The sequence below is a fragment of the Uloborus diversus genome, chromosome 1 (genome assembly GCF_026930045.1).
Source record: "Uloborus diversus isolate 005 chromosome 1, Udiv.v.3.1, whole genome shotgun sequence".
NCBI classification, from domain to species: domain Eukaryota; kingdom Metazoa; phylum Arthropoda; class Arachnida; order Araneae; family Uloboridae; genus Uloborus; species Uloborus diversus.
In genome coordinates, this window is record NC_072731.1 from 155,396,482 (window position 1) to 155,423,257 (window position 26,776).

General features: G+C 31.8%; 1 protein-coding gene across 1 annotated transcript in view; it reads right to left on the reverse strand.

Annotated features, from left to right (window-relative positions):
• Positions 1 to 20,386: 20,386 nt before the first annotated feature.
• The window catches only part of LOC129233103 (cysteine desulfurase-like), a 49,455-nt gene continuing 43,065 nt past the window's right edge, over positions 20,387 to 26,776 (reverse strand). The window contains exons 12-13 of the mRNA XM_054867165.1: positions 22,182 to 22,345; positions 20,387 to 20,720 (exon numbers count right to left, since the gene is read on the reverse strand). Coding sequence (XP_054723140.1) covers positions 22,192 to 22,345 — 154 coding nt within the window. The 3' untranslated portion in view covers positions 20,387 to 20,720; positions 22,182 to 22,191. The remainder of the gene's footprint in view (positions 20,721 to 22,181; positions 22,346 to 26,776) is intronic.

Genomic DNA, 26,776 nt, shown 5'->3' on the forward strand with positions numbered 1-26,776 from the left:
GGGGTTCACCTACCATTTGTACTAGTTATCTCCAAATTTTTAATTTTGCCACTTGCATCCTTTTGCTTTTCACTACCTCAAATATCCTTTTTTTTTGTTACATAGATGAAGAACTTACTAAAATATATATATATATATATATATATATATATATATATATATATATATATATATAATTAAATAGTATAGGGTTCATACTAGGGAAAAAAGTATGGTGGGATCTTACACTCTGACTAAAATTTTAAGCGGAATTTTTAAAATTGAAGTGGGAGTTCTTTTTTTGAAAATTTTAGATAAATATTTATTTCTACAAAGTATGTACATATCTGATAACACAAAATTTACTTGATAAGCATAACATCAAAAGAGAATGTTCCATTTGTTTGTGAGAATAAATGTCTATCTTATAATTTTAGAAAAAAGACAAATTTTTTTAAAAGACAAATTATCTTCAAAATGTGTTAATTTCTACTATATTCTTTAATCAATCATTACTAAATGGCATGCTATTGAGGGTTAAAAGTTAGGTTTTTTAAAGTTCATCTTATAATTCTAGTTCATTAAATTTTTTTTACAAATATTATTACTGTTATATATTACTGTCATTCATCTTTTCAATGCAGTGTAAGATAAGGTAATATTCCAATGATTGTTTTTCCCTATCCAAACACCAAGTCCTTTAGGTTTATACGTCTAACATTCTTTATACACAGAAACTTAACTTTTTTGCATTTAACTCTATTTTCTGCCTGTCCAAGGAAGATAAAATCTACTTTTTCTGCTACTGTTTTACAAACTGCACTACTAAAAATGAGTCCTTTCAGAAGTGGAAACTGGTTTTGAAAAACTTGATGACAGAAATAGGCTTCTCTGTGATGCAATGAGCTCTTCAATAACCAGATTTTAGCTGTTCTTTCGAATTACCACATTGGTCGATAAATTTCCATCTTTATGTAGAATAATACATTAAATGTCAACCCAAACCTGATATTTATTCATAGCTATGGCAACCTATGTTCTATGAATCAGTCACACATGGTTTCATTGCTGATCTGGGTTTCAGTAATTTTGTTCCTTGCTTTGTGCATTCTATTAGTTTTGAATTAAATAAAGGTTCCTTTGTCATGATATTACTTTGATTTTTCGAAAATGGCTGGTCAAAAACGTCATCAGCTAAATCTCTGAGATAATTATTCTAGAGTTTTCACCCCACAAAGGGTTTGTGATTTTAGCACTACTCAGGGTGAAACAACTCTCTGATCTTGTCTGCCATATAAACTCATTTAAATATAAAAAGAAGCACAATTTTGCATGGGTCTTCTTTGGCTACAGTAAAAATCAGCATCATGCACATTTTAAATGAGCAGTGTGTTAAAAAAAAAAAAAAATTCACTCGGCTCTTTCGATTACTGCTTGGTTTTCTTCTTTTTATTCCTTTCATTTTTATCTATCAAATGTTTTTCTTGCTAAAAGATATTTGTTTTTGAGTGATTTTAGCCAAAATTCACTGAGCTACTACCTTTTATAGAAGAAAACAATTGCTATTTGTTAGGACGCTAACACATTCCAAATGAAATTCTTCAATATTAATGTTGTTTCTAGTCAATCAAACTATCATTTCAGAGTTATTATATTCTTAGCCAATTTGGTATAAGAAATATTTAGCATCAAAATAAAAATCCAGATCTGAAAGGATTTTAAGATAAACTATTTTTTTTATTTATTTACCTTTGTTTAATTTTACCATTTGTGATAATAATTCATCTTGAATGAAGAGCATATACCAATGTTTAAGATACTCATTAAAAATCTTGTATTAAAATATCATACAGTATGTTAAAATATATTGAACTTCATAATTTTATTAGGCTATACAAGTTCAAATGTTATATATATGTATAATGATATTGTGTAGAATTTATTTATATATTTTTAGAAAGTCAGAGAATGTTCATTATAAGTGTGCACTTTTACAAGTGTTATTTACTTTGTTTGAAATGAGAAAATACTATTTTTTATTTCATTCTTAGAAAGATTTTTGTAGGATTGGTTGGTACATTTTTTAAATACCTTTATTTACTGTTTCCGAACCTATCTTTAATGTTATTTCACTACCTCATTGAGTAAATGTATTTAATGTATACCTTTGTTGAATAAAATGAATTTGCCGTGGATTAAATCAATGAATTCAAATGTTATGTATTCAAAATTCTAACTTAACAAAAAAGCAAGAAATCTCATACTTTACTGATGAAAAAAGTGAGCTTTTATTTCCACTTTTATAATATTATTCGTATTTATGAAGTTATATCAATTGTATTTAGTCCTTCAAGCAGTAGCCTAAGCATTTTAGAAAAGGTTGATGGAGTTAAACATTAGGTGGGCAACACCCTGCCACCAGGAGGTTTCAAAAGTAACTACACTTAGAAAAACATTTTTTGTAGTACATGTGAATGATAATCGTTTTTTAAAAATAAATAATTTCGTGTTTGAATACCCCTTTTCCATTGCAACTATGATGTTTTATAATAATGGGTAATAACTTTCAATCAGCACTTTTTTCTTTCTTGTATTTCTAATCTATAGAAGAAAGTAATGGATTTGTGGAAAATTCCGACTGTCCCCAGATTAATTAGTTTTGAGGTTGCTAAATTCATTTTGAACATTTTTGGAAATTGTATGTATGCCTGAGTGGACCATTTTTTGTGGTCACTCGAGCTCAAAAAGTATAGCATGAAATTGAAACAAATTTGGTATATATGCGTACACCATGTGAATTGGTGCTGATAAGCCCCCTAGGTGCCAATTCCTTCTGGTCTGGAGCTTTCAAAGGTTTTCTTTGTTACAAGTGACAGCTGTATCATAAGAAGTAATGCAGAGATTTAGTGAGTTCTTAGGTCTCAGAGGGTACAGGTGCCAATATGATTTTGGAACCAATGGCTTTAGGGGTGGAAGTAAGGCTAATTATAAAAGCTTTTTTCTTAGGTTATAACATGTATATATGCAATTTATCCGTAGATTGTAGGACTTATTTATAACTTAGAACTTGTTTTGCACTTTTTAACGATGCACAATTCAAGCAAAATTATAGGTTGTATGTTCAAATCATTTACAATTCAATGTAGTGGAGAAATACCCAACAGACTTTTTTTTTAACTATACATTATATTAAAAAAATTCAAAATACATTGTTCAAGGTTAATTTTTTCATGCATAGTTTTGATAGATATATTTTAACCTATAAGTTTATTGCATAAGCAGTGTAAGCTTTATTAGTGTAAACAAATATATTGCCTTTAACTTACAGAAAAAACCCCATATCCTTAATTCAAATCATTCATGAGAGTGAGAATTTTTTATTGGAATTTAACTATGTTTTTTAACAACATAGCATTTTGCATTGAGTTTTTAAAAAAAGTTTTTAAAGTAAAAGAAAATGTTAAATGCATAAAATATTCCCTTGACTTAAACAGAAATAAAGATATGTATATAATAATAAAAAATTATAACAATGTACATAATTTATGAATTTATTTGGATCTGTGATATGAAGATAGGGCATGTTTTCTATTTTCTTATGTCTCAAGTGATATATCTTTTATGATAACAGGTACTGATCTGACAAAGATGATACAAATAATTAGGAATAAAGGAAGTAGAAAGGAAATTAAAATGTTGATTAATGTAAAGCAATAATATGTACTTTCTAGTTTCTTCAACTATGAAAAAGTGTATGGATAATTTTAATCTATCTTGTTATTAGGTAATCATGTAAATCGTTTCGTTACGATGCTGGTACTACTGTTGTATTGGGATAGCCTCCCTTTTTGATACCATGTTGTTAACTATAAATAAGATATTGAATACAATTGTTTCTCTTAGTACAATAGTTGTATTGGTATAGTTTGTGTATTAAGCAAGATATACTGACAAAAAATGTATCATCATGCTGAATTTAAGTGTCTGCCCTAGTGAAAGGTTAGGCACTTAAATTCAACATTCAAAATATAACAGAAAATTTATTTTCTGTTATATTTTGTTACATTTCATACGAAGAATCTCAATATTGGTGTATTTACTTTCATTAGCAAATTGCAAATAGTACATCTTAAAAAATATTTAATTACAGATCAATATAAATATTTCTTTTGATTTAATTCTTCAATTTTTGTTCTTATTTGTCACATATATTAAGGTTTACACAGCTCAATTTCAAACTTGTTTTAAAGGGTCATTCTCAGAAAAAGCAGGAATTTTGTTGCTGATATTTTAAAAAATAAGTATTTAACATATTAGGAGAAAAATAATAATGCTCTTATACTGCTCAGATCAGCGAGCAAATATTTTAAGTCTTTTAAATTACTTTGTTAGTGCCACATCCATGGACAAACTGTGTTCACAGATGTGATAAAAGCAACAATTTTCTACATTTAAGAACATGTGCTTTTGAAATTTTTACTTGAAAGTTGGAAAACGAATATTGTACATTTAATATCAATTCATATAATTATTGTATTATCTTACCTAGTTATGAGCCACAGATGTGATGAGTTGATCTTTACTTTTTATAAATCAAGGACAAAAACTTTAAATAAAGTCACAGAAATCTCAAAGCGAGCTTCTGTTTCTGTCCCTCTAAACAAAATGGCTTCTTGAGAGTTGATCCTTCAACCAATACAGTTTGGTGTTGCGACCTGGAAGAATTTATTGGCACTTTCTTTTCTGTCCACAGATGTGACTATTTCTCTGGTTACTAGCATTAAACTTCAGGGGTGCCCACAGGGGGGGATTATGGCACAAGTTGCGCCATCAAAATTTTTGGGGGGGATTTTTTTTTTTCCAAATTTTTTTTCTTTAGAACATGAAATTTTTGAATTTTGGAAAGAAAAAATACTTAAACTTATTGAACAAGAAATAGATGCATTAATGATCCTTTTTTCGCGTACTCTTCAGGGCCGTCGCCAAGAGGGGGGAGGGGTGCTACACCCCCCCAGTTTTTCAGAAGTGGAGCCACCAATTTCATTTTAGCGATGAAAACGAACGAGGAGAAAGAGAAACTCTTCGTTGTTTTGGAAAATTAAATTAGTAATTATAAATGAACAATTGAAATAATGGTGACAAAAAGTTTTTTCTGTGAAATTTGAATACAAAATGTAATTTTAAAATACAACTTAGGAACATCCATGATTCTCTTTTATTAAGAGTATCGGAAATGTACGCTTCAAACATTTTTATTAAAGCAAAAGAAAAAAGGTATTCAGTACAGTACACTCTTCACTAGGCCACAGAATGGGCATGTCTGCCTAGTCGGAAACTATGGGCTCGGCTCAAAGGAGGGAGGAAAGGCGACATGGTGCATGCTTTGTCTCTCGGTGACCCTGGTTATACAAAACTATGCTTCATGATTCTTCAGTTTAAAAAAATAAAAAAAATAAAAACATAAACAAGTAGGACAGCTTCATTAGAACAGCCCATAGGATAGGGTTCGTCGAAACATTCCCATATGTTTTTTTTTTTTTTTTTTGATGAAAAATATTGTCCTGAAAATCATTGCTAAGTGGAGAAAAATGTATGGGTCGCCTAAATAAATTTGAAATAGAGAGGAAAAAAAATAATAATAACAGTTAAATCAGGGGCGGCAAAAAGGGGGGTCGGGGGAGGGCAGTTGCACCCCCAAATCTTTTGAGAGGAATGATAAAAAAATGAGCACATTCAATTTAGGTAAATCCCAAATTAATTTTCAAAAAAAAAAAAAAACAATATTGCTGGTTCTCCGTAATGGTTGATGAAAACTTGACACATTTCCAGACATGAGCAATTGTTTTCCATTTTTTAAATTATTAGAAATGAATCAAGCCTTTACTGGTCTTTTCAGAACGGAAAAAACTGATGAAGAATCATGGTTAATTTTAACTAAAGACATAATTTTCTCATATATGCTAAATATCTCGTTCTTGTGTGCTCTGTGTAACAATAGCTATGAGATGCCCGTGCAGTGGTGTGGTTGTATGATTTTCACAGGAAAATGCCTTGGTATTTTACATTCATTGTTACGCTCATATTTTAAGTGTGTCTATTTAATGAGTGTTCATCACTTTCTTCTTGTAGAAACACATTTCAGCTGCTCAGTGCATCGTATGCTTTCATAGATACTGTTTAAAAATACATACTATTTTTGATTATAATATCTCACATCAGCAAATATCTTTTCTGGGGCTCTTTAACTATACAATTTCCCCCCATATCATGCTTACTTGCTGTTAGCCAGTATGTGTTTTGTTCCATACTGAGATAATTCATATTTTAAGAAACTCGACCCCCCAAATAAAATGATGAAATGCCACCCCTGAGTTAAATGCAAAGAGAGATTCAAAGTATTGTAATGAATACTCACACCAAAAGTTCTAAATTTTTGATTGTAAAAATCGTAAGTAAATCATAGCTTGATCAAGAGATGCAGGTGGCATATTTAAAATAAAATGAAGTGGAATAGAGACCTAAGGTATCGCAGAAAATTACCACATCTGTTCTAAATGTTAAAAGTCCTTTTGCCAAGGCCACAAACGCTTGTATTGCAAGAAAGCAAAAATATTAGAGGGGAAATTGAAAGTTTTGTTCTGGAAAATCCAAGCAATGAATGGTGTTTGGCAAAGGAAAATTGTAAGAAAATATTACCACAATATGTTTATAAGTAATTAAAATTGACAATGAAGAGAGGAGAGACGTAGCCAAAGTGAAAGGAAGAGTGGGGAACTCCAAACCCTTCTTTTTACGTCCCCAAAGCTGGCCTGGAAGCGAGTTATCAAAATTTAGGTTTTGAAAAAAATCCCGGAAAAATGTTCTCAAACCCCTTTTTTAGCCTAACGTTATTGAAGATGGCCTACACCATTTAGGACTGCAATTTCGAAAAACCATGAGAGTGCTCCCAATGTAACCTCCGAGAAACGCCCTCTCAATTAACCATTCATCGTCATTCAAGGTCGAATAAATTTCGTCTTTTGTACTTTGTAAAAAACTCCCTGAGTCCCCCTGTCCTCCTCCAAATATTACCGAAGATCCTCAAAAATTTCATTGTTAAGGCTTCAATTTAGAAAATTTTTCAGGGGAGAGATCTCCAAAACCTTCTTCCCCTCTAACAGTATTAATAAATCGTCTGCGATTACTTTAATTGAATTTCAATTTTGAAAACTTGCCAGGGGAGGACTCCGAATCTCTTCACCCATTAACATTAACAAAAATCGTCTAAAATCGCGGTTTCTACGGATCAAAATGTTTTTCGAGAGAATGCCTCTCTCTCTCTCTCGCCAACATCATCGAAAAATGTCTTAAATCTCGCTTTTAGTGCTTCAATTACGAAACATTTCTGGTCGCGACCCCTTCCAACCCCCCCCCTTCCATCGAAGGTTGGCTTAAATTACATTTTCGGAGCTTTGATTTCAAGAAACTGGCGGTGCACTAAATTTTAACAAAAAAAGTCTACAATTGCATTTTTAAGATTTCAAAATTTAAAAAAATTTGGGAGGGGGGGGGGCGCATCTTTCTTTCTCTTAATATCACCATAGATCGTCGAAAACTGAATTTTTTGAACTACAATTTCCAAATTTTTCCCGGCGGAGAGCCCCCGGACCCCCCTTTACATGTCACAATCACAAATAATTCACAATTGGGAATGCGTGCCTAAGTTTGCATTTTGAAAAACCATAGAACAATGACCCCGAGTCTCTTCCTCCCTTAACATCACCATAGATCGTCTAAAACTGTGTTTTTCAAAAAAGTCTTGAAAATTCCCGATGGAGAGCCCCCGGACCCCCTCTTCTGAACATAATTAAATATAACGTACGATTGTGTTGGGTAATTAAAATTTAAAAAAATATCGGGAGAGGCTATCTTGGAACTCCTCCCCCCCCCAACTTAAAATATAGTTTAAAACTGAGTTTTGATGTCTTCAAATTGCGAAAAAATGCAAGAAGGTAGCCTTCAGACACCCCCTAATTTGGATTGAATATTATCCTTACGATTATTTATGTTGCTAGTACTGACGTCTAGTAATATGACTATACCTGCTAAACCAGAAGCCAAATCTTCTCTCTCTCTGTGCATATTCGAGCATAGGCTTGAAAAAATTAAGGGACCGCCAAAAGCGCGCCCCCTCCCTTCCGGTTTTAATTTAATCACCGTGTCTCTTTTTCAATGAAAGGAGCATCACAGACGGCATGGAGTTGGTGTTCGTTTCAAAGCTGGATCAGACGATTTGATTTCTTTTCAATATCTTACATAAATTTTCTGGAAGTAGCACAATTCTGCATGATGAATACACATGACAGTGATGAGAGGGAGGGAGGTCAAAAATGTTTTATTAATTGTAATAATTCTGATCAGTATGCTCTACTCTTTCATTGATTCATTTGCACCTTGACAATCGTTAAGAACTAGTTTTGAAGTTTGCGAATTACATATTTTTTATCCCTCCAATCGACAATTTATATATTTTCTCCATTAACTAGCTTAAGCTTATAAAGAATTTTTCATTTCACTTTACTCCCATCTTCTCTACCATTTTTAAACTGATTATTTCAATTTATCATTAGATGATTTTTATTAAAACTTTCAGTGATGTTGGTTTTCGCTGATGGAAGTAGAACAGTCTGTTCTTAAGGTGTTTAAATTATTTTTCGTAAATCATATTTACTTTCTTCCATATCTGATATGTATAGAAGGATATTTGATTCGTTAAAATTCTCGAGTTCTGATTTTCGATGTGTGTAGAATAGCTGAATCCATTTTTGAGGATTTCCGAAAAATATTTGTCATGTGATCCATCTTTTTTGGCTATGCGACTTCAATTTTGGAAAACTTCCTGGAGAGCGCCCCCACTGTAATGCCAGAATGACACCCTCTTTATCATTTAAGAGTCATCTAAAATCGGGTTTCTAGTAATGCAATTTTGAAAAATTTATAGGAGAGAGCCCCTGATTCTCCCCCTCCCCCTCTTTCCTTAACATGGTCAAAGACAAGCCTAAAATTGCATTTTTGGAGTATCAATTTCAAAAAAATGCCAGGGGAATGGCACCGAAATTCACCTTCCACTAATATTATCAAGATATATCTAAACTGCTTTTCTAAAGCCACAAGTTCGGAAGTTTAAGAGAAGCGCTCCTCTCCCTCCTCCCCATTCTCGTCAACATTATTAAAAAGTCGTCTTAAATTTGGTTTTTAGGGTTTCAATATCAAGAAAATTCCGGGAGAGCTTCGGAAAACTCTTCTTCTAAACGTCACAAAGGTCGGCTACAATTGCGATTTTAGAACTTCAGTTTCAGAAAACTGCTTGTCCCCCAACCATAGATAGCGTTTTTAAGATTTTAATTTTGAAAATTTTCCAGGTGCGACCCCTAGGATCTCTTCTTTCCTTAACATTACCACAGATACTCTAAAACTGCGTTTTTAGAACTACAATTTTGAAAACAAAGGAAAGTGTTAAAGTTCATTGTTGAATTGTATTTTTTATTCACTTTAACAACATGATCACACGCAAGAGGGCAGCACCAGCTGGCATTACTTATATTCAACGAAAGTTTTTCCGAGCCTGTTACATAATGACGTCAAATGCAAAGGCGTGGTAAACGTCAAGTTTAAATCCCAGGATTATGATTCGTCAAAAGTGATAGCGTCCTTTGCCATTTTGCAATCTTGTTTTCGTGATTTATCTTGCTCTAGGAGTGTGTGTTCTTCAAGCGGCGATGATGTGTGGAGGCGAGTTTGTTGGCGGGCTATTTTTGCCTTTTAGAAGAAAACGTAAAAAAAAATTGTATCTTTTATCATCGTAAAATCGTAAAAGATTCGAAACAAAATGTATAGTGTGATCATCATATATTTTAACCTAGAAATCATCTGTCAATTTTTTTTCATAAAACGCCATCAACGAGAAACGATGAAATGTCCTCCTTTTGAACTGACCGCCACCAAAATGTATTGAATGAGTCTGTAAATAATCTCAGACTAATTAGTAATCTCACCGTCCCAGAGAAACGACGAAATGTCTTCCCTTGGAACTGACTGCCACAGCAAAATATATTGGATGAGCCTGTGAAGACTTGCAGACCAAATCTACAATTAACCATCCCTGAGAAATACGTTGGTTCTACCAGCAAGTCTTACGTTGGGATCGTCGCATCCCTTCGTATTTTTTTTATATAAATTCATCTCTACATTGGTGGAACTGCTTATCGGTCAATATGTGCTCACTGATATCTAAATTCATCTCCACATTGGCGGAACTGCTTATCGGTCGATATATGTTTACTGATGTTTAAATTCATCATCTACGTTGGTGGAATTGCTTATCGGTCAAATATGTGTTTACTAATGTTTTAAATCCATATCTACATTGGTGGAACTGTTTATCGGTCAATATATGTTCAATGATGGTAATTGATTGGTATTCTATGAAATGATATTTAATCTCGAATTTTTAGAATTTATCCATCGTTAAAATTGTGTTTTTAAATGAAGATTGATAATTATCAATTTATGATATCTTATTGTTTTTTTTATATTTAAAATAAATGGCTTGTTACACATTTATTAATCATTTTGTAGTCACCTTCACAACGCAAATGATATTAATATGAAGTTAAATGGTAAACAAATGAAATATTCAAGTTTAATATTTTATTTAAAATTTTATACATTGTGTCTCACCAATTTTAACCAAAGTTCATACATTTTTTATAAGTATTTTACATTTTTATGGTGCCGTGTCTGGCAGCTGATGACATGTCCCAGTTGTTAAATCTTCTACAACAGGTTTTTGATAGACTGAAACTTTTTAACCTGACTCTTGACCCATCTAAACTTCAGCTGTGTAAATCTTCAATAACCTATTTAGGATTCAACATTGACCATAATGGCTATTCTCCTTCTGAGAATAACATAAATAAGGTAAATAAATTTCCCATCCCAAAAGACACCAAAGAAGTACAAGCATTCTTAGGCATGACTAATTACTTCCGACATCTTGTGTTTGAGTATGCTGAAATTGTTGCTCCTATTGTTAATTTGACTAAAAAGAACACACCATTCCTATGGTCAAACGAGTGTCAGGATGCTTTTGAAAAATTACAGGATGCCATTTTAAACAAGCCAACACTAAAAAATTTTGTAAAGGATGCTCCTTTATTTTTGGTTACTGATGCTAGCAAAATTGCCATTTCAGCTATACTTATGCAAAAAATCAACAACCAATTTTTTCCAATTGAATTTTTTTCTAAGCAATTGTCACCTTCTGAATCAAAGTATTCTTCTGTGAGGCGGGAATTTTTCGCTATTTATTCTTCTATTAAACATTTTAGGGAAATTTTATATGGAGTCAAATTTACTCTTTTTTGTGATGCAAAAGCCTTGACGGAATTCTTACACATGGAAAAACAACCTGACGTGGTATGCAGATGGATTTTATTTTTAAGTGACTTTTCATACGACCCACAATTTATCCCTGGGGCAAAAAATCCAAGCGATTTCTTAAGCCGCGTATATGAGGAAAATCAAATGACAGTTAATAACATTAATCTTTTCCAACCAAAACATAACTTGTCGAAGGACATTATTTTCCAGGAACAGCAGAAGGATAGGGAAATTTTAGAAATTATTGAAAGATTGCAAAACAATGATAAAAATACTTTGGAAACATTTTGTTTAGATGATGACAAAATTTTACTTAAGGTTGTTGAGGTAAAGAAGAGGAATAAAATTCAAAAATTTAAAAGGATTTATGTTCCTTCTACTCTAAGAAATGCTGCTATTGAAAATGCCCATACTCCACATTTTGCTGCTCAAAAAACGTATAATTTTTTGCAAAAATTATATTTTTTTCCATCCATGTTTACTGCTGTAAAAAAATTTTGTCGTGCTTGTCCCAAATGTCTGGCTAATAAGAACAAGCGTAATAACACTGTACCAAAATTCATTCCTAAGAAGGATTTAAGCCCTGGATCATTTTTATCTTGTGATTTGGTAGGTAAATTATGTAGGTCGGTCGATAACAAATTTTTTATTTTTACAATTGTAGACAATTATTCCAGATTTTTAGAAACTTTCTGTTTATCAAATATTTCGTCTACTAGTATAATTAAATGCCTGAACACATACTTTTCATCTTATGGAGTGCCTAAGGTAATTTTGACTGATAATGGTCCCAATTTAATTTCTGATGAGATTGAACAATTTTTCAAGGGATTAAACATTGAGCATAGGAAATCTTCAATTTACTATCCCCGTGGGAACTCCACAATTGAAAGAACCCATCGAGTTTTAAAGGAATCTGTTGCATCATTATCCGAAAATACATATGAATGGTCTCAAAAACTTCAGATTTTTAAATTACATTATAACGCCAGTAAACATGGTGTTACTGGTTTTTCTCCTGCTGAACTATTTTTGGGTAGAAACATCAATGTTCCAATGCAAATATTTTCTGATCTTGAATTAGTGTCTCATTATGATGCATATGTTAAGGAAATGGATAAATGTGCAAATGAAAATAAAAAAGCCGTGGCAGAAAATGAAGAAAAATATTTTAAACAACACGCAACCCAACTAAAGGGTAGAAAAATTCACAAATTTCAAATTAATGATAAGGTATTCATTCGGGTTTTGAACAAACCGGGTGCTTTGATGCCTAAATATAAAGGGCCATTTACCATTGAAAGAATTTTTAGAAATGACAATTATTTGGTAAAGCCGCAGGATACAAATGATAAAAGCATTAAATTACATGTTAGTAAAATTTTTCCTGCTGAGTAGGGGATTTTTTTTTTTTGTTTTGTCTCTTCATTTATTATTGTAATATACATTTGTATTGTTTCTGCAAAAGATCTATATGATCACTCTAATAATTAATATCAGATTAGCTACCTGATATACAATTGCAATAATGGTTGGTCATTGTCTAAAATTAGCTACTTTGGAGAATGTTTTAACTAACAATTGCAATATTTGTTGTGATTTATCATGGAAATTTTATTGAACATAAAATTGTTACAATTTGAAGGTCGAACAGTTTTTCAGTTTAACTATGTTGTCATATATATTAAGAACAACAATTTTTTTTTCGATTCAATTTTTTTTTGGAAAATTCTTTAATACTAATACAGAGTGGTTTTCACTTCCATTGAAATTTTTGGTGACTTGCCATTTTGTTTTTGAATGTCATGTATTTTTGAAATGTTTACACATTACCACAAACATTTGCTCTCCCCATCTTCGTCTTTTTCCTATAGGGGGGGGGGAATGTTAAAGTTCATTGTTGAATTGTATTTTTTATTCACTTTAACAACATGATCACACGCAAGAGGGCAGCACCAGCTGGCATTACTTATATTCAACGAAAGTTTTTCCGAGCCTGTTACATAATGACGTCAAATGCAAAGGCGTGGTAAACGTCAAGTTTAAATCCCAGGATTATGATTCGTCAAAAGTGATAGCGTCCTTTGCCATTTTGCAATCTTGTTTTCGTGATTTATCTTGCTCTAGGAGTGTGTGTTCTTCAAGCGGCGATGATGTGTGGAGGCGAGTTTGTTGGCGGGCTATTTTTGCCTTTTAGAAGAAAACGTAAAAAAAAATTGTATCTTTTATCATCGTAAAATCGTAAAAGATTCGAAACAAAATGTATAGTGTGATCATCATATATTTTAACCTAGAAATCATCTGTCAATTTTTTTTCATAAAACGCCATCAACGAGAAACGATGAAATGTCCTCCTTTTGAACTGACCGCCACCAAAATGTATTGAATGAGTCTGTAAATAATCTCAGACTAATTAGTAATCTCACCGTCCCAGAGAAACGACGAAATGTCTTCCCTTGGAACTGACTGCCACAGCAAAATATATTGGATGAGCCTGTGAAGACTTGCAGACCAAATCTACAATTAACCATCCCTGAGAAATACGTTGGTTCTACCAGCAAGTCTTACGTTGGGATCGTCGCATCCCTTCGTATTTTTTTTATATAAATTCATCTCTACATTGGTGGAACTGCTTATCGGTCAATATGTGCTCACTGATATCTAAATTCATCTCCACATTGGCGGAACTGCTTATCGGTCGATATATGTTTACTGATGTTTAAATTCATCATCTACGTTGGTGGAATTGCTTATCGGTCAAATATGTGTTTACTAATGTTTTAAATCCATATCTACATTGGTGGAACTGTTTATCGGTCAATATATGTTCAATGATGGTAATTGATTGGTATTCTATGAAATGATATTTAATCTCGAATTTTTAGAATTTATCCATCGTTAAAATTGTGTTTTTAAATGAAGATTGATAATTATCAATTTATGATATCTTATTGTTTTTTTTATATTTAAAATAAATGGCTTGTTACACATTTATTAATCATTTTGTAGTCACCTTCACAACGCAAATGATATTAATATGAAGTTAAATGGTAAACAAATGAAATATTCAAGTTTAATATTTTATTTAAAATTTTATACATTGTGTCTCACCAATTTTAACCAAAGTTTTTACATTTTTTATAAGTATTTTACAGAAAGCCCTCCTTAACACAACGGTAGACTATTTACAATTGCACTTTTAAAGTTTCAATATTAAAAAATTACTGGGAAGGGGCCACCAAACCTTTTGTTCCCCTAACATCACCAGAGATCGTGTAAAACTGTGGCTTTAAAATTACAATTTCGAAAATTTTCCGGTGGAGAAACTCCCCGGACCCTATATCTAAGTGACAATAAATTTCCGTTTCACGGTTCATATTGTATACATCTAGTAATGACTCCATCCCAAGCCAGAAAGTTGTCCCTGTAATTATTCATAGGTTTGAAAAAAAAAAAAATAATAATAAGGTGTAACAAAATTCAGGGGTACCCAAAACTTGTTTACTCAAGGTCTACGTTTTAAAATTCGGGAAGGCAAGGCAGGTCAACAATCCAACAAAATTTCAGTTCAAATGGTATTTGTTAGCGCTACCCCCCCCCCCCCCCCCCCCCCGTGAATTTGACTGGAAATTGCACACTCTAAAAATTGTTATGTTTAACCCAATTCGAAAGCGAGAAAAATTTTGGGGAGGATTTTGCGCCATTAAGCTTGGGGGGGATGGGCACCCCTGTGAAACTTGCAATTAAGTAAATATGAAAATTAAGTGTAACTTTAAATTTTTGAGAAATGTGTATTTGATTGAAAGTATAGCTTAAACAGCTAATTTTTTGTTTGGTGCATGAAATATAAAATATGGAAACAAAAAAAGATGAGTGGTTACAGTCCACGGATGTGATAAATCACATTCTGTGGCCAAAATTTAAACAATAAATATTTTTTTCTCATTTAGCAACTTCAATATATTCCATCAGTTGTATTAAAGTGTTTTATTCACTTGAATTATTTTCTAAACTATTCTTCTTTATAGTAAAAATCAGAAACACAAATTCTTGATTTTTCTGAGAATGATCCTAAAATACTTGATCATCAAAAGTAGTTAATTTTTGAAAATTCCAATCCTTTTTATCTTTTGTGAGGCAATTTTGAAATTGATACGAAATAAGTGAAGTACAGTGGAGCATGCATTATCTGAACTTTAGTTGGGTTAGCACTTAAATCAAAACAGTTGACATATTTATGTTTTATGGAAGAAATTTAAAAAAAAAAATGCAGCAGATGTATGTTACTCTCCATAATATATATGAAGATTTTTAAAATTGTTGTATATGCAGAGTTTCTTTGCAATTTTTATTCATGTTTGGCAGCTGTTAATACTGGTGCGCTTAAAAATTGTGTGATCCCCCTCCCCCATATTTTTTTACAATCATACTTTTTTTCTCATTTTCTGAATGGTTTGGGAGAGCAAAAGTCAACAAAAGTATACAAGAAAAATTCTCCTCTATACTTTGAATCCCAGCACTCATTCATTATTCTCACTCTTACTTATTCTCATTTACGTTTATCAGGGAGTTGATTTTCGTTTGGTTTACATTCATCAAAAAAAAGGAACATGAGAATTTTTTTTTTTTTGAAAACCGAGAGAGATAAAGTGTTTGATTAATTGGAGTTTGGATAAATGGCTCTCTACTGAACAACCACAAAATATCAATTTTTCTATGTTCCAAGAAATTTCCAAATGTAAAAAAAAATTGGTCATCAGGTTGAAAAAATTGTTTACATACACTCATCCCAAAATCCTCTTATGCAGCCCCATTGGAAATAATAATAATAATAATGAAAACCCTTTCCCATAATAAAATGAAGAACATGTGTGCAGCCCAGTGTAAAACCACCATATCTATAAATAGAGAGAGTAAAAGCTCATTCTAATCCATAGCACTAATGAATTTCAGGTCTGATTTGTTATGTTTCAAAATTATGTATTAACCCTTTACTGGGAACAGTTTCTCAGAAATATATTTCTATTGGTTTTGTTCATATTTACAGCCCCAGTGGCAGAAACGGCGCGATACGATACGGGGAAGATGTTGCGGACAATGAAACGAGGACAACGAAACGCAATCGCGGACAGTTCTGTCCAAGCTAAAAAAATAAAAGTTGTCAGCAAAAAAAAAAAAAAAGTCCGCAATGAAAAAAAAGAAAAAAAAAGGCTGTTCGCAACTGTGGGACATAATGAACTGCTGACGCAGGGAGAGAATGATCGCACACGTCATTATTCGCCTGCCAGCCTGCCTGCTGCACTTATAAACTGAAACAAAATGATCTTTTTCAAATTGTTTACTGAAAAAGCAAATCTGAAATCAAAATAACGCATATTTCTGTGTACAAAAAAAAAAAAAAAAAAAAGTCAGCACATTTCTGTGATGCAAGCGATAAATAACTAACATAGTGAATAATTTTGCTTGCTTGTTCGTTTGTTTTATCATATCCTTAGCAGTGGTGATGTTGTCAAGTTCTCTAAAGATGCAGCTTAAGAACTTTTTTTTCCTGCTAATGACTTAAAAAATAATAATAATAAAAAAAAGCAATCATTAGCTCATTGAAATGGGATCGCTTCAAATAGTTACCAGCTTTAAAATTATCGCGATTTAGTGTCTGGTTCTGGTGTTAAACCTTTACTCATCCCCCCCCCCCTTTTTTTCACAACTCTGAATTTTCGGTGAACATGTCAGTGATATTAATAAAATTCAATATGCAGACCTGTTAAATGGTAACTCAAAAATTTAATTACTTTAATTTGCTTTTTTATTTACCGTTTTTATACCTTTAGTGCTTTCATTTTGAAAAATGCAATCTGATTGCATGCGATATGAGAATCGAAATTTTACTCTGTTTTTTCAATCTAACTTCACTTTATATGGAGGCAAATAAATGAAAAGTCTATTAAAACCATCATTTCAAGATTTTAAAACGAAATTCCGTTTTTGTTTATGAGTCAAAAACTTAAATGCTGAATAGATGGTTTAATTTTAGTTTTGCTGCAACTGTGTCTATAGATATTAATTATCGGTTTATCATAGGCTTCTAAAGTGCAACTCTAAAACAATTTTTAAAAAATTAATTCTTTTATGAGCCGTTTTTATACTTTTGGAGTCTTCACTTTGAGAATTACGATCTCTTTGCATCCGCTTTGAAAACCGAATTTTTGATGTTTAGTACATTTTGTTAAGAGGGGGTAAACAAATTAATTCTCCCTTTTTTTCATATTGAAATCACGAAATTTAGAAGTTTTAAACCAGGGTGGCAACAGAAATTGAAAAAAAGTTCCCTGATTTCTCTGATTAAGTAAGCCAAATTTCACTGATTTACGTTACCAATGATAATGGTTTCTTTGCTCTGACCTACTTGAAAACCATTGCATATTAAATAAAATGCAGTAAGTTGTTAATTAAAAATATATTTTGAAAAGCTGCACCTTTTTTAGTAAAAATAGTACATTAAATTATCTGCAGGGAAATATTATAGGAAAGCTAAAACAAATACTTCACTTCCAGCAATCAGTTAACATAAGAATTCTAAGAAATTATTACAAACACTCTTCAAGAAATATCTAATCATGATAAAACTAAAAAGTTTCTAAAGAAATTATTTTGAACTAAATTTTCAAGCAGTATAATTATTGCTGCAAGAATTTAAAAAAAAAAATTGCTTATGTACACAAGTGGACTCAATTTCAAATGATTTCCTTATTTGTCAGGGGAAAAAATCTTGGATTACTTTTGTAACAAACAAAATGCAAAAGACAATCAATTTCAAAATATGTATGTATATATAACTTGGTTTTAAAATAAAAGAATTTTAAAGTCTGAAAAAAAAAAAAAAAAAAACCTTGTATAATCTGAGGTGACAGCGAATAATACAATGGCACAAAACAAAGTTGATATTCATTCAACATTCAATTTTAGCAATTAAATTAAAAACGTGAAGAAACAATATTTTTTAAGCTTTTATCTGTATTAATTTAAAAAACAAAGATTTTCTCTACAAATTGTGATTACAGTACGCTAATTATTTCAAGAAAATGAGTAAAGGCAAGGGAGCTAAGGCATTAAAAATGGCTTCCTCTTTGCCTGAAGAGTTTATTTTACGTAGCATAGAACTTATGAAAGGTAAATTTGAGCTACGTAAAATAAACAACTTTACAGATACAGAAGCAACCATAGGAAGTTCATCCTGTGTTTAATAAGTTAAGATTCAATACTTTGACATTCAGAAAAAAAAGATGCACAAATATGCGGCAGTATATAATCGCACCTCATTAATTTTACTTTTTCTCAACAGATAATTGGCGGAAGACATGTAGGAAAAATAAGGTACTTAATTTTGCAAAAAAAAAAAAAAATCTTCATTTAATCAATTTTTTCTGAATTTTTGTTATTTTTTCGAAATTCCCTGATATTTCCCTTATTAATAAAATTCCCTGACTTTTACCTGATCTGTCGCCACCCTGTAAACGAAATTCTGAGAGTTTCAAGAGTTAAATGCTCTACCACTGCTTGAATTTTATTTTTTTGTTTCAATTATTTAACAGAAATTAATATTATTAATGGAAAAAAGAAAAAATATCACAAAAACATCCACTTTGAAATTCCATTTCACAATCCCCCCCCCCCCCCCCGCAAAATTATTTGACTTTTCACAAAATGAATTGATTTTTCACAAATAAAATGGACCCTGTAAAAAATCCTGGACAGACCCCTGTTCAATAGGCAACGCATGTTTGCAAATGTCAGATGCCCACCAAGGACAGGAAGTGGGGGGTCATCAGATTGCACAATTGAAACTTTTAGGGGGAGGTAATTTTAGACAGATTTTGGTCTCAGTTTGGGGGGGGGGGGGTCTTTTTCGTAAAGGAGAGTGCTTAAAAAAATTTAGAGAAGTGCGGCATCGTCTTTTTCATCTCCTGCTTTATTTCAAAAATAATTATTTAAAAAAAACTTGTTCATTATTTTTTTATTGAAACCACGCTCGAAATCTTTCAGACAGATTATGAAGTTCTAAAAGCTTGTCGCAGACAGCAGCAAGACTTTCTGCCACTGGGTTTACAGCTTCAAATGACTATTTTTTGGTATAGTTAGTTTTTAGTGAATAATTACAATGAGATTATAAGTCTTTCAGAAAGACACATGCATATTTTAAAAAAGCTTGAGCTGCTTTATTTCGGCACTGAGCTGAAGCTACTTTTTTTTTTTTCATTGTGCAGTTAGTGTCTTTTATGGTCAGTCTAGTCTCAGACATATCCACTTGAACAGAAAAAGATTTGAATGTAAAAGATTTAAATTTTGAAATTAATGATTTTATCATACATATTGCTTTTTTTTTCTCTCTCTCTCTCTCTATTGTTTTTCATATGTATAATTCCAATGACATGAAGTGTTTGATAGTATAATATTATATTCTATTGTTTTCATAGAAAAAATGTGAATAGGACCCTGTTAACTGTAAATATGACCTACAAAGAGTCTCACAGCATGTTCAGTAATTTTTTTCCTAACTGCAATTGCGCGAGTAAACAGTATTTGTAATTAATAAAATGTGAAGTGTGCTAAATTTATGAATTACTGTAACTGACATAGTTTTGTAGAATTTATACCAAAGAATTGCTAATATGTAGATAAATTAAAAGATTGAAATAAAATTTATTTCTTATTTTTAACTTATGAGAATTAGTTTTTAGTCCTTTATATGCATATTTCATGTAAATAATTTTACAAAATATTAAAAAATACAAATGTTGCTCATGGGCAACAATAGCTGCACATCAAGATTTTATGTACTACTACATATAACTGATTATTCTCAAGTACTACAATATAAGCAAAACATTTAGGAATTTAAGATTACTTGTAGATTTTTCGTTGTCCAAGTTGATAGTGTATGGTTAAGGTTTTAAAAATTTTCTTCAAAATTGTATACCTAGTTGTGCTTTATTTCCCGACAGATATCTGATACATAGTGAAGTCACAAAATATCTTTTATCTATTTTACAAAGCTTTTAATAACTAATAATACGAGCAAAGGCATATTGAAGACAATGAAAAAAAGTGCTGCAACAATGAACATTTTGCTATAACATTTTTAAAAATTCTTATGAACAACTGATGCCTCATAATGATAAAAACTTGAGAAGTTTTTTGAAATTTAATCCTTTTAGGTATTTACAATCTAGTAGGAAGTAAAAAAAAAAAATTTTACAAAGCAAAAAATAACTTATCACAGTCATTTATTAATGAAGATTTCAGAAAATTCTGTGCAATCCCTGAAATGCAAGAGAAGTAAATTAATATAAGCTTAAAGAATACTGTAAAAAAGTGCATTTCAAAATTTGCTGTTCAGGATTTATGTTCCTTACTTTAAAATTAAAAGACAAAACCATATTTTAGGGTCAAAGTTGGGGGGGGGGAGCATTCACATATACAGTAAAACTTCGATTTAACGATACCTGATTTAACGATTTCCTCAATTTAATGATACAGTTCACTGATCTGGATTTGACAGCAATAAGTGCCTATGCTCCTCGATTTAACAATAACTTTTCCCAGTCCCTTGACAATTACTACATTGAGGTTATATTGTACATTTTTATTAAAAAAGGAAAGGTGGCGGGGGGGGGGGGGGGGGGGGGAAAGCCGGTTTTGTCTTAAATTAAAAAACTGAATTAAGACTTACTGGTTGGATTTTCTAAGTACAACAGTAAGTTTGAAAACTAGTTCATGAAAAGTGGAAAATCAGAGAAAATTATAAGCCTGAAAAGTTTTGGACAGCTGAATAATAGTCATAAACAAATAAAAAAAAAAACTTGTATATCGTTGCCTAAGAGAAACAGTAGAATATGTTACTGTTGTTTCTGGGATTAGGGTTGCTCTGAGGCAATGATATGTAAAGCAAGCCTATTGGTATTTTAACTTTTAACCAGCAGCAAGGCCATAATTAAATATAAATACAACAGAAGATTTTTATATTACACGTTTTTAAATTACAAGAATTCAACCATCCTTTCCCATGGCTCATAAGAGATAGACACTGAAGCATTTTAACACCCTGTATTTGCAATATCTACCTACTTGGTAACACCAGCATTGTGCATTCTGATGTGTGAACATCATAGTCGGTCACTGGTGGCTCTTCTCTGTGTGGTTGCAATGCCATATGGGACAAAAATTACCTATATCACTTTTATTTTGTATATTATAATTTTGGTTTTATTGCTTTCAAACTTTTCATTTTGCATTTCATCCTAAATTGAATAAACTATTTCTTCTATCTTTGTTAACAAGAAAGACATTTATGCATGGAAATTTAAAAAGCACAAACACAAAAATCTCTTGTTCATTTAAACATTTTCTACTAAAGGCAATGTCAGAATTGGCCTTCATTTTGACGAAATTAATCCAAGAAAAATAAAATTTAAGGCTTTATTATATAATGATTTTTAAAACAAATAACATATTTTTCATTTCAAAAGTTAAAATGCCTTTTAAGAAGAATTATAAGCATTAAATATGTGAGGCTTTCAAAATCAAATTTAGTGAAACTGGGCGAGAAAAGGGGTATGCAGATCTAAAGACCAATTTGCTGGAGGGGCTTCTATTGACTTTAGACCACAATAAAAGCCATATAAAATATTAACAACAGCAAAAAAAAAAGTTACATGAAGACATTTATGTGTTAGTATCTTGAAAAATGCTAATTATCAATTATTGCAAAAGGTAAAACTTACATAGTAATTTCTAGTGCTGTGACCACTGAATAGATTTTAAATCAACTCCTTCTTGCACCATTTCCCATAAAGGACTCATTTCTCTAAGTATTTTTGTATGTTCTATGCATTTCTGAACTGTGTATTCAACTTCTTCTTCGGTTGTGAACCTCCCTATGCCAAATCTGCAACAAAAGAAATGTTTCCAAAATTTACAGCTAGTAAAAAAAAAGAAATAACAATAACAATTTCATTTGGCCTCGGCCAGAACTAAAAAAGTCTACTTGCCCATAGTTTAAAACAGTAACTCTCTGCCCCTCTCGTTCTTTTTTCGTTCAATTCTTATACCTTACTTTTATCCTACTCTAATGTCTACCCATAAAATGGTAAAGCTCTAATTTAATTTGAATCTGCCACTTTATGGGCGGGAATCTGGTAACATAACAGTTGTGACCCATATTTATGTTACAACCCAGGATTTTTTACTTTCTTATTTGACACAAACAATTATATCAAAACAAAGCTTTCTTCTGCATATAAAGAAAACTATTACTTATTATTTAAGTTATTTTTTCAACTGTGTAAAGGCATAAGGTTGCCGAAAAAAGGAAAAATGGGGAAATGCATTCAAAACAGAAAATATGGAAACTTAAGAAAGTGCTCAATATGAGTAGTTTACTTTCAAAAAAGATTATATCCACTCTTGGGGGGGGGGGGGGGGGAGATGTATTTTTTTCGTTTTCAGAATCTCTAGTATAAGCCTTACCAACCCATGAACTTCTTTCTTCTTGCAGTGATTTATATCTACTGTTAAAAAATGCATAAACATTGGTTTTACCACCTAAACTGTGTATATCCATTCCCTTATTTCTCTCCAGGTCTTTTACAGCAAAGTGGAACTTATCCCGTATTTGCCGGTATCTACTCATTCACTTTCATATCAAAAGGGCACAAATCCAAATTTGAATTTTCCACTTCTAATTCAAAAGTAGTCCACAAATAAAATAGTGGAGCAAGGCACTGGCTGAGCATTTCCAATCAAGCATGATACCAGTCCATATTAAGAGATCACAGCACCTTGTGCCTTGTGCAAGTCTGTTATCAGTTAGGCAAGCAAGACCTCAAATTGTGATTACTAAATTAATATTAAATAATTGATATAGCTATTAAATTGTGATTAATTAATGACTAAATTGTGATTCATTGAAAAATTGTGATGGTCGAATATTATGTTTCAATTTCAAAGTTTATTTCTGAAGAAAATGCATTTTTTTTTGCAAAAGTGATGATATGCACTGTTTTACACCAAAAAGGAAAATATCCAAAATAAAATTGGCAATTTAGGTCTAATAAAATTGTGGAAAAATTCCTAGACTTATGCTAATAGTCACTTGTTATTTTACCAAAACATGGTGAAAAATTAAATTCTTAACAGTTAGTGTTTGTGCGTAAAACGTTTTTTTGGTTTTGCCAAAAAAATATAAAACTGGATATAATCCGTTTTGAAAGTAAACTAGAAAATGCGTGTTTTTTTGCAAAAGGGATGATATCCACTGTTTTACACCAAAAGGGAATATATCCAAAATAAAATTGGCAATTTATAAAATAGTCTGATAAAATTGTTTAAAAATTCTTAGACTTATGCCAATAGTCACTTGTTATTCTACCAAAACATGGTGAAAAATTCTAAATTCTAAGTTAGTGTTTGTGCGTAAAACTTTTTTTCGTTTTGCCAAAAAATATAAAACTGGATATAATCTGTTTTGAAAGTAAACTCCTCATATGAAAAAAATCGCATGTTTAAATCAGTCTTGACATTTTTATTTGAGGCTTCACACTTTCACAGAAAAGAAAGAAATTACGGGGAAAATTAGAGAAATAAAAAAAAAGAGAAAAGGGAAGGGGGGGGGGATGCAAAAAATTGTGGATCCGAGGAAGAATCTTATGCTTGTGTGTGGTGTTATACATCAGTATTTTTTAAATATTACTTGTTGCTGAACTATATATTCATTTAATTTAATAACTTAATGCAGCAAAACATTTCTCTACTTTAAAATTTTAAAACTGAATGGGTAAAGTAAGTAAAAAATAATTTTTAAATATTATTACATTCCATTACATTATTTTTACATTTCAATAATCATTTATACACGATATAAAATTATTTAAAAAAAAAAAAAAAACACAGCTACTGAATCAAATAAAACTGATTAGCAGTTATAATTAACATGAAAATGGCTAAATTGTGCCACCTGTTTCGAGCTTTTAACACTAACAAAGAATTCACACCTCTTCCCATTGAGGTCTACCCAGTGGCATAGCTACACTTTCTGCCGCCCGGGGCAGTTCCTCAATTTGCCGCCCTTTTAATTGGAAATAGTTAATACATTAAAGAGCCAGAAGTATTTTAAAAAGATTTTAATAAAGAAGAAAATACCCTTATCTTTTTCCCTTCGTATTTTTCCTGCAGAAGAAAAAAAAAAGGAATTCAGATCCCCACCGAAATATTCGAAAACTTAAGTCAAAATTTGGAATTTTAAGCAATTTTGAGTGACGCTTATAGAAAAAAAAGCTTGAAGCTCTCTCCAGTTTGTTTTTTTTTTTTTCAAAATTAAAATAAGTTTTATGCTTTTTTTTGGTGACATAAGGGGGTCGGAACTTCGCAAATTTTTCCAAATTAAAGTGTTAAAAAGGCAATTTTAGGCAATTTTTGGATACGTGAAGATACTGTGGAAGGTTCGGAGGCGCTGTACGGAAAGCTTTTCGTTTAAACTGAAAAATACGAACTGTAGGCTGTATCTAGTGGTGTAAGGGCCTCTCCTAACTCCAACAAAGCCTGGGTTTTCCTCCCGAAATATTTTGAAACTTGAAATCAATTGTAGTCTATCTTTAATTACGTTAAAGAGATTAGGGAACGTTCGGAAGCTCTTTGGAATTTTCCGATACCAAAGTTTTCAAAACGCAATTATAGGCTATCTTTGACGGCATCAGTTCCCAAATGTTTCCAAAAATATTGTGAAGTAAAATGGTTTTCCCGTCTCCCCTTGTAACTTTTTGAAAATGACATCCCAAAACGCGATTTTAGCCGTTGTTTGGCGAACAAAGTTTTGTGAGAGAGTTCAGAGAGGGGTTTTCCACCCAAAATCTTTTTTCGAAACTTGCTCATTTTAAACTCTTCATCACCGAAAAAGAAAAAGGTTTATGGTTTTACCACAAAAATTTCTAAAAACGAAATTTGGAGCCATTTGTGTGATGACGTTAGATGATTTCGTGCACATTTGGGGTCCCTACCTTAGAATTTTTCTGAAATGTAACTTTCAACTACTTTATGCTATTTTTGGTGACATTGGACGAGATGAGGATTTTGAAGTTCGAAGTTGATGTCCTAAATAATCATATTAGACTATAGACTCTGACGCTTCCTGTAACCTAATCACGTTACAGGAAGCATCAGAGCTTGACCTCCCTCAGGAATTTGTTGGTATTTAAGTTTTAAAAACTCAATATTAGGCTAAAAGATGAGACGGGACGGGAAGGGATAGGGTGATGTGGGCATTATCCTTTGGAAATGTTTCGAGACTCAAGGCCTAAAACTGCACTTTTGGGCGGTTTGGTGACATCAAGGGATAGCAAGTTGCTCTTCCCGAAAAATGTGACATTTTTTGAGGGTTTAAGAACGCAATTTTAAGCTGTTTTCGTTGGGTCAAAACTCACTGGCCTTAAAACACATTTTTAAAGCTTTCTTTGGCAACGTTAGACAGCAAAAAAAGGGGGAGGGTTGAAAAGAGAGATCCCCAAAATGCTGTTTTAGGCTATGTTTGGCCAAGTTAAGGGAGAAAGGGATGGTAACTGGCTCTCCTCTGGAAATTTTTCAAAATTAAAGTCCTGAAAATACATTTTAAGATTTGTGTCAGTAGGAAGGAGCTTAAAGGTCGGGGAAAGTTTCCTAACTTAATGTTTTAGAAACTCTAATTCAGGGTCAATTTGGTTTCTCAGAGGGAGTTATAACTCCCTTTTGGCTTCGTGCTTGAGCAAATCACTTAATATTGAAGAACTCAGAAGTTTTTAACCAGGGTACAAGCAAGACTCACCCCCTACCCCTTCCCTAGATCCGGTACTGCAAATATTACCAAATTTGATTGATTTTATTTTTCACTGATAGAGGACGATAAGATAAAGAACCCCTTTAAATTCGACTCACCACACTGTGATTCATGAGAAGAAAACTTAGTGCATCAAAAATCATTACTTTTGGTGTAAGTATGAAAGGCTTTGCCTAGAGAAAATTTTACTGATTTTACTGAATTTTACTGACTTTTCTTTAAAATGAATTACTAAATGAGTTTCTCATTGAAACTCATTTAACTCATTTGTTTAAAGGATTTTGCTGATATAAGACAGAAACATGAGCAATTATTATTCGAGTTGTGAATAAGCGTTTTTATAAAATGAGCACAAATTTCATTCTGTCTTAGTGAAAATTTTGTAATCAATGACCAATCAAAGCAATTGTTGAAATAGATAATATTGTCTTGAAAATGAGCAAGAAATCGCCCACCATTTGAGACCTCTCTCCTTTTATTCTTGTTGTCACTTTTCTCTAGAAAAAAAGTGAT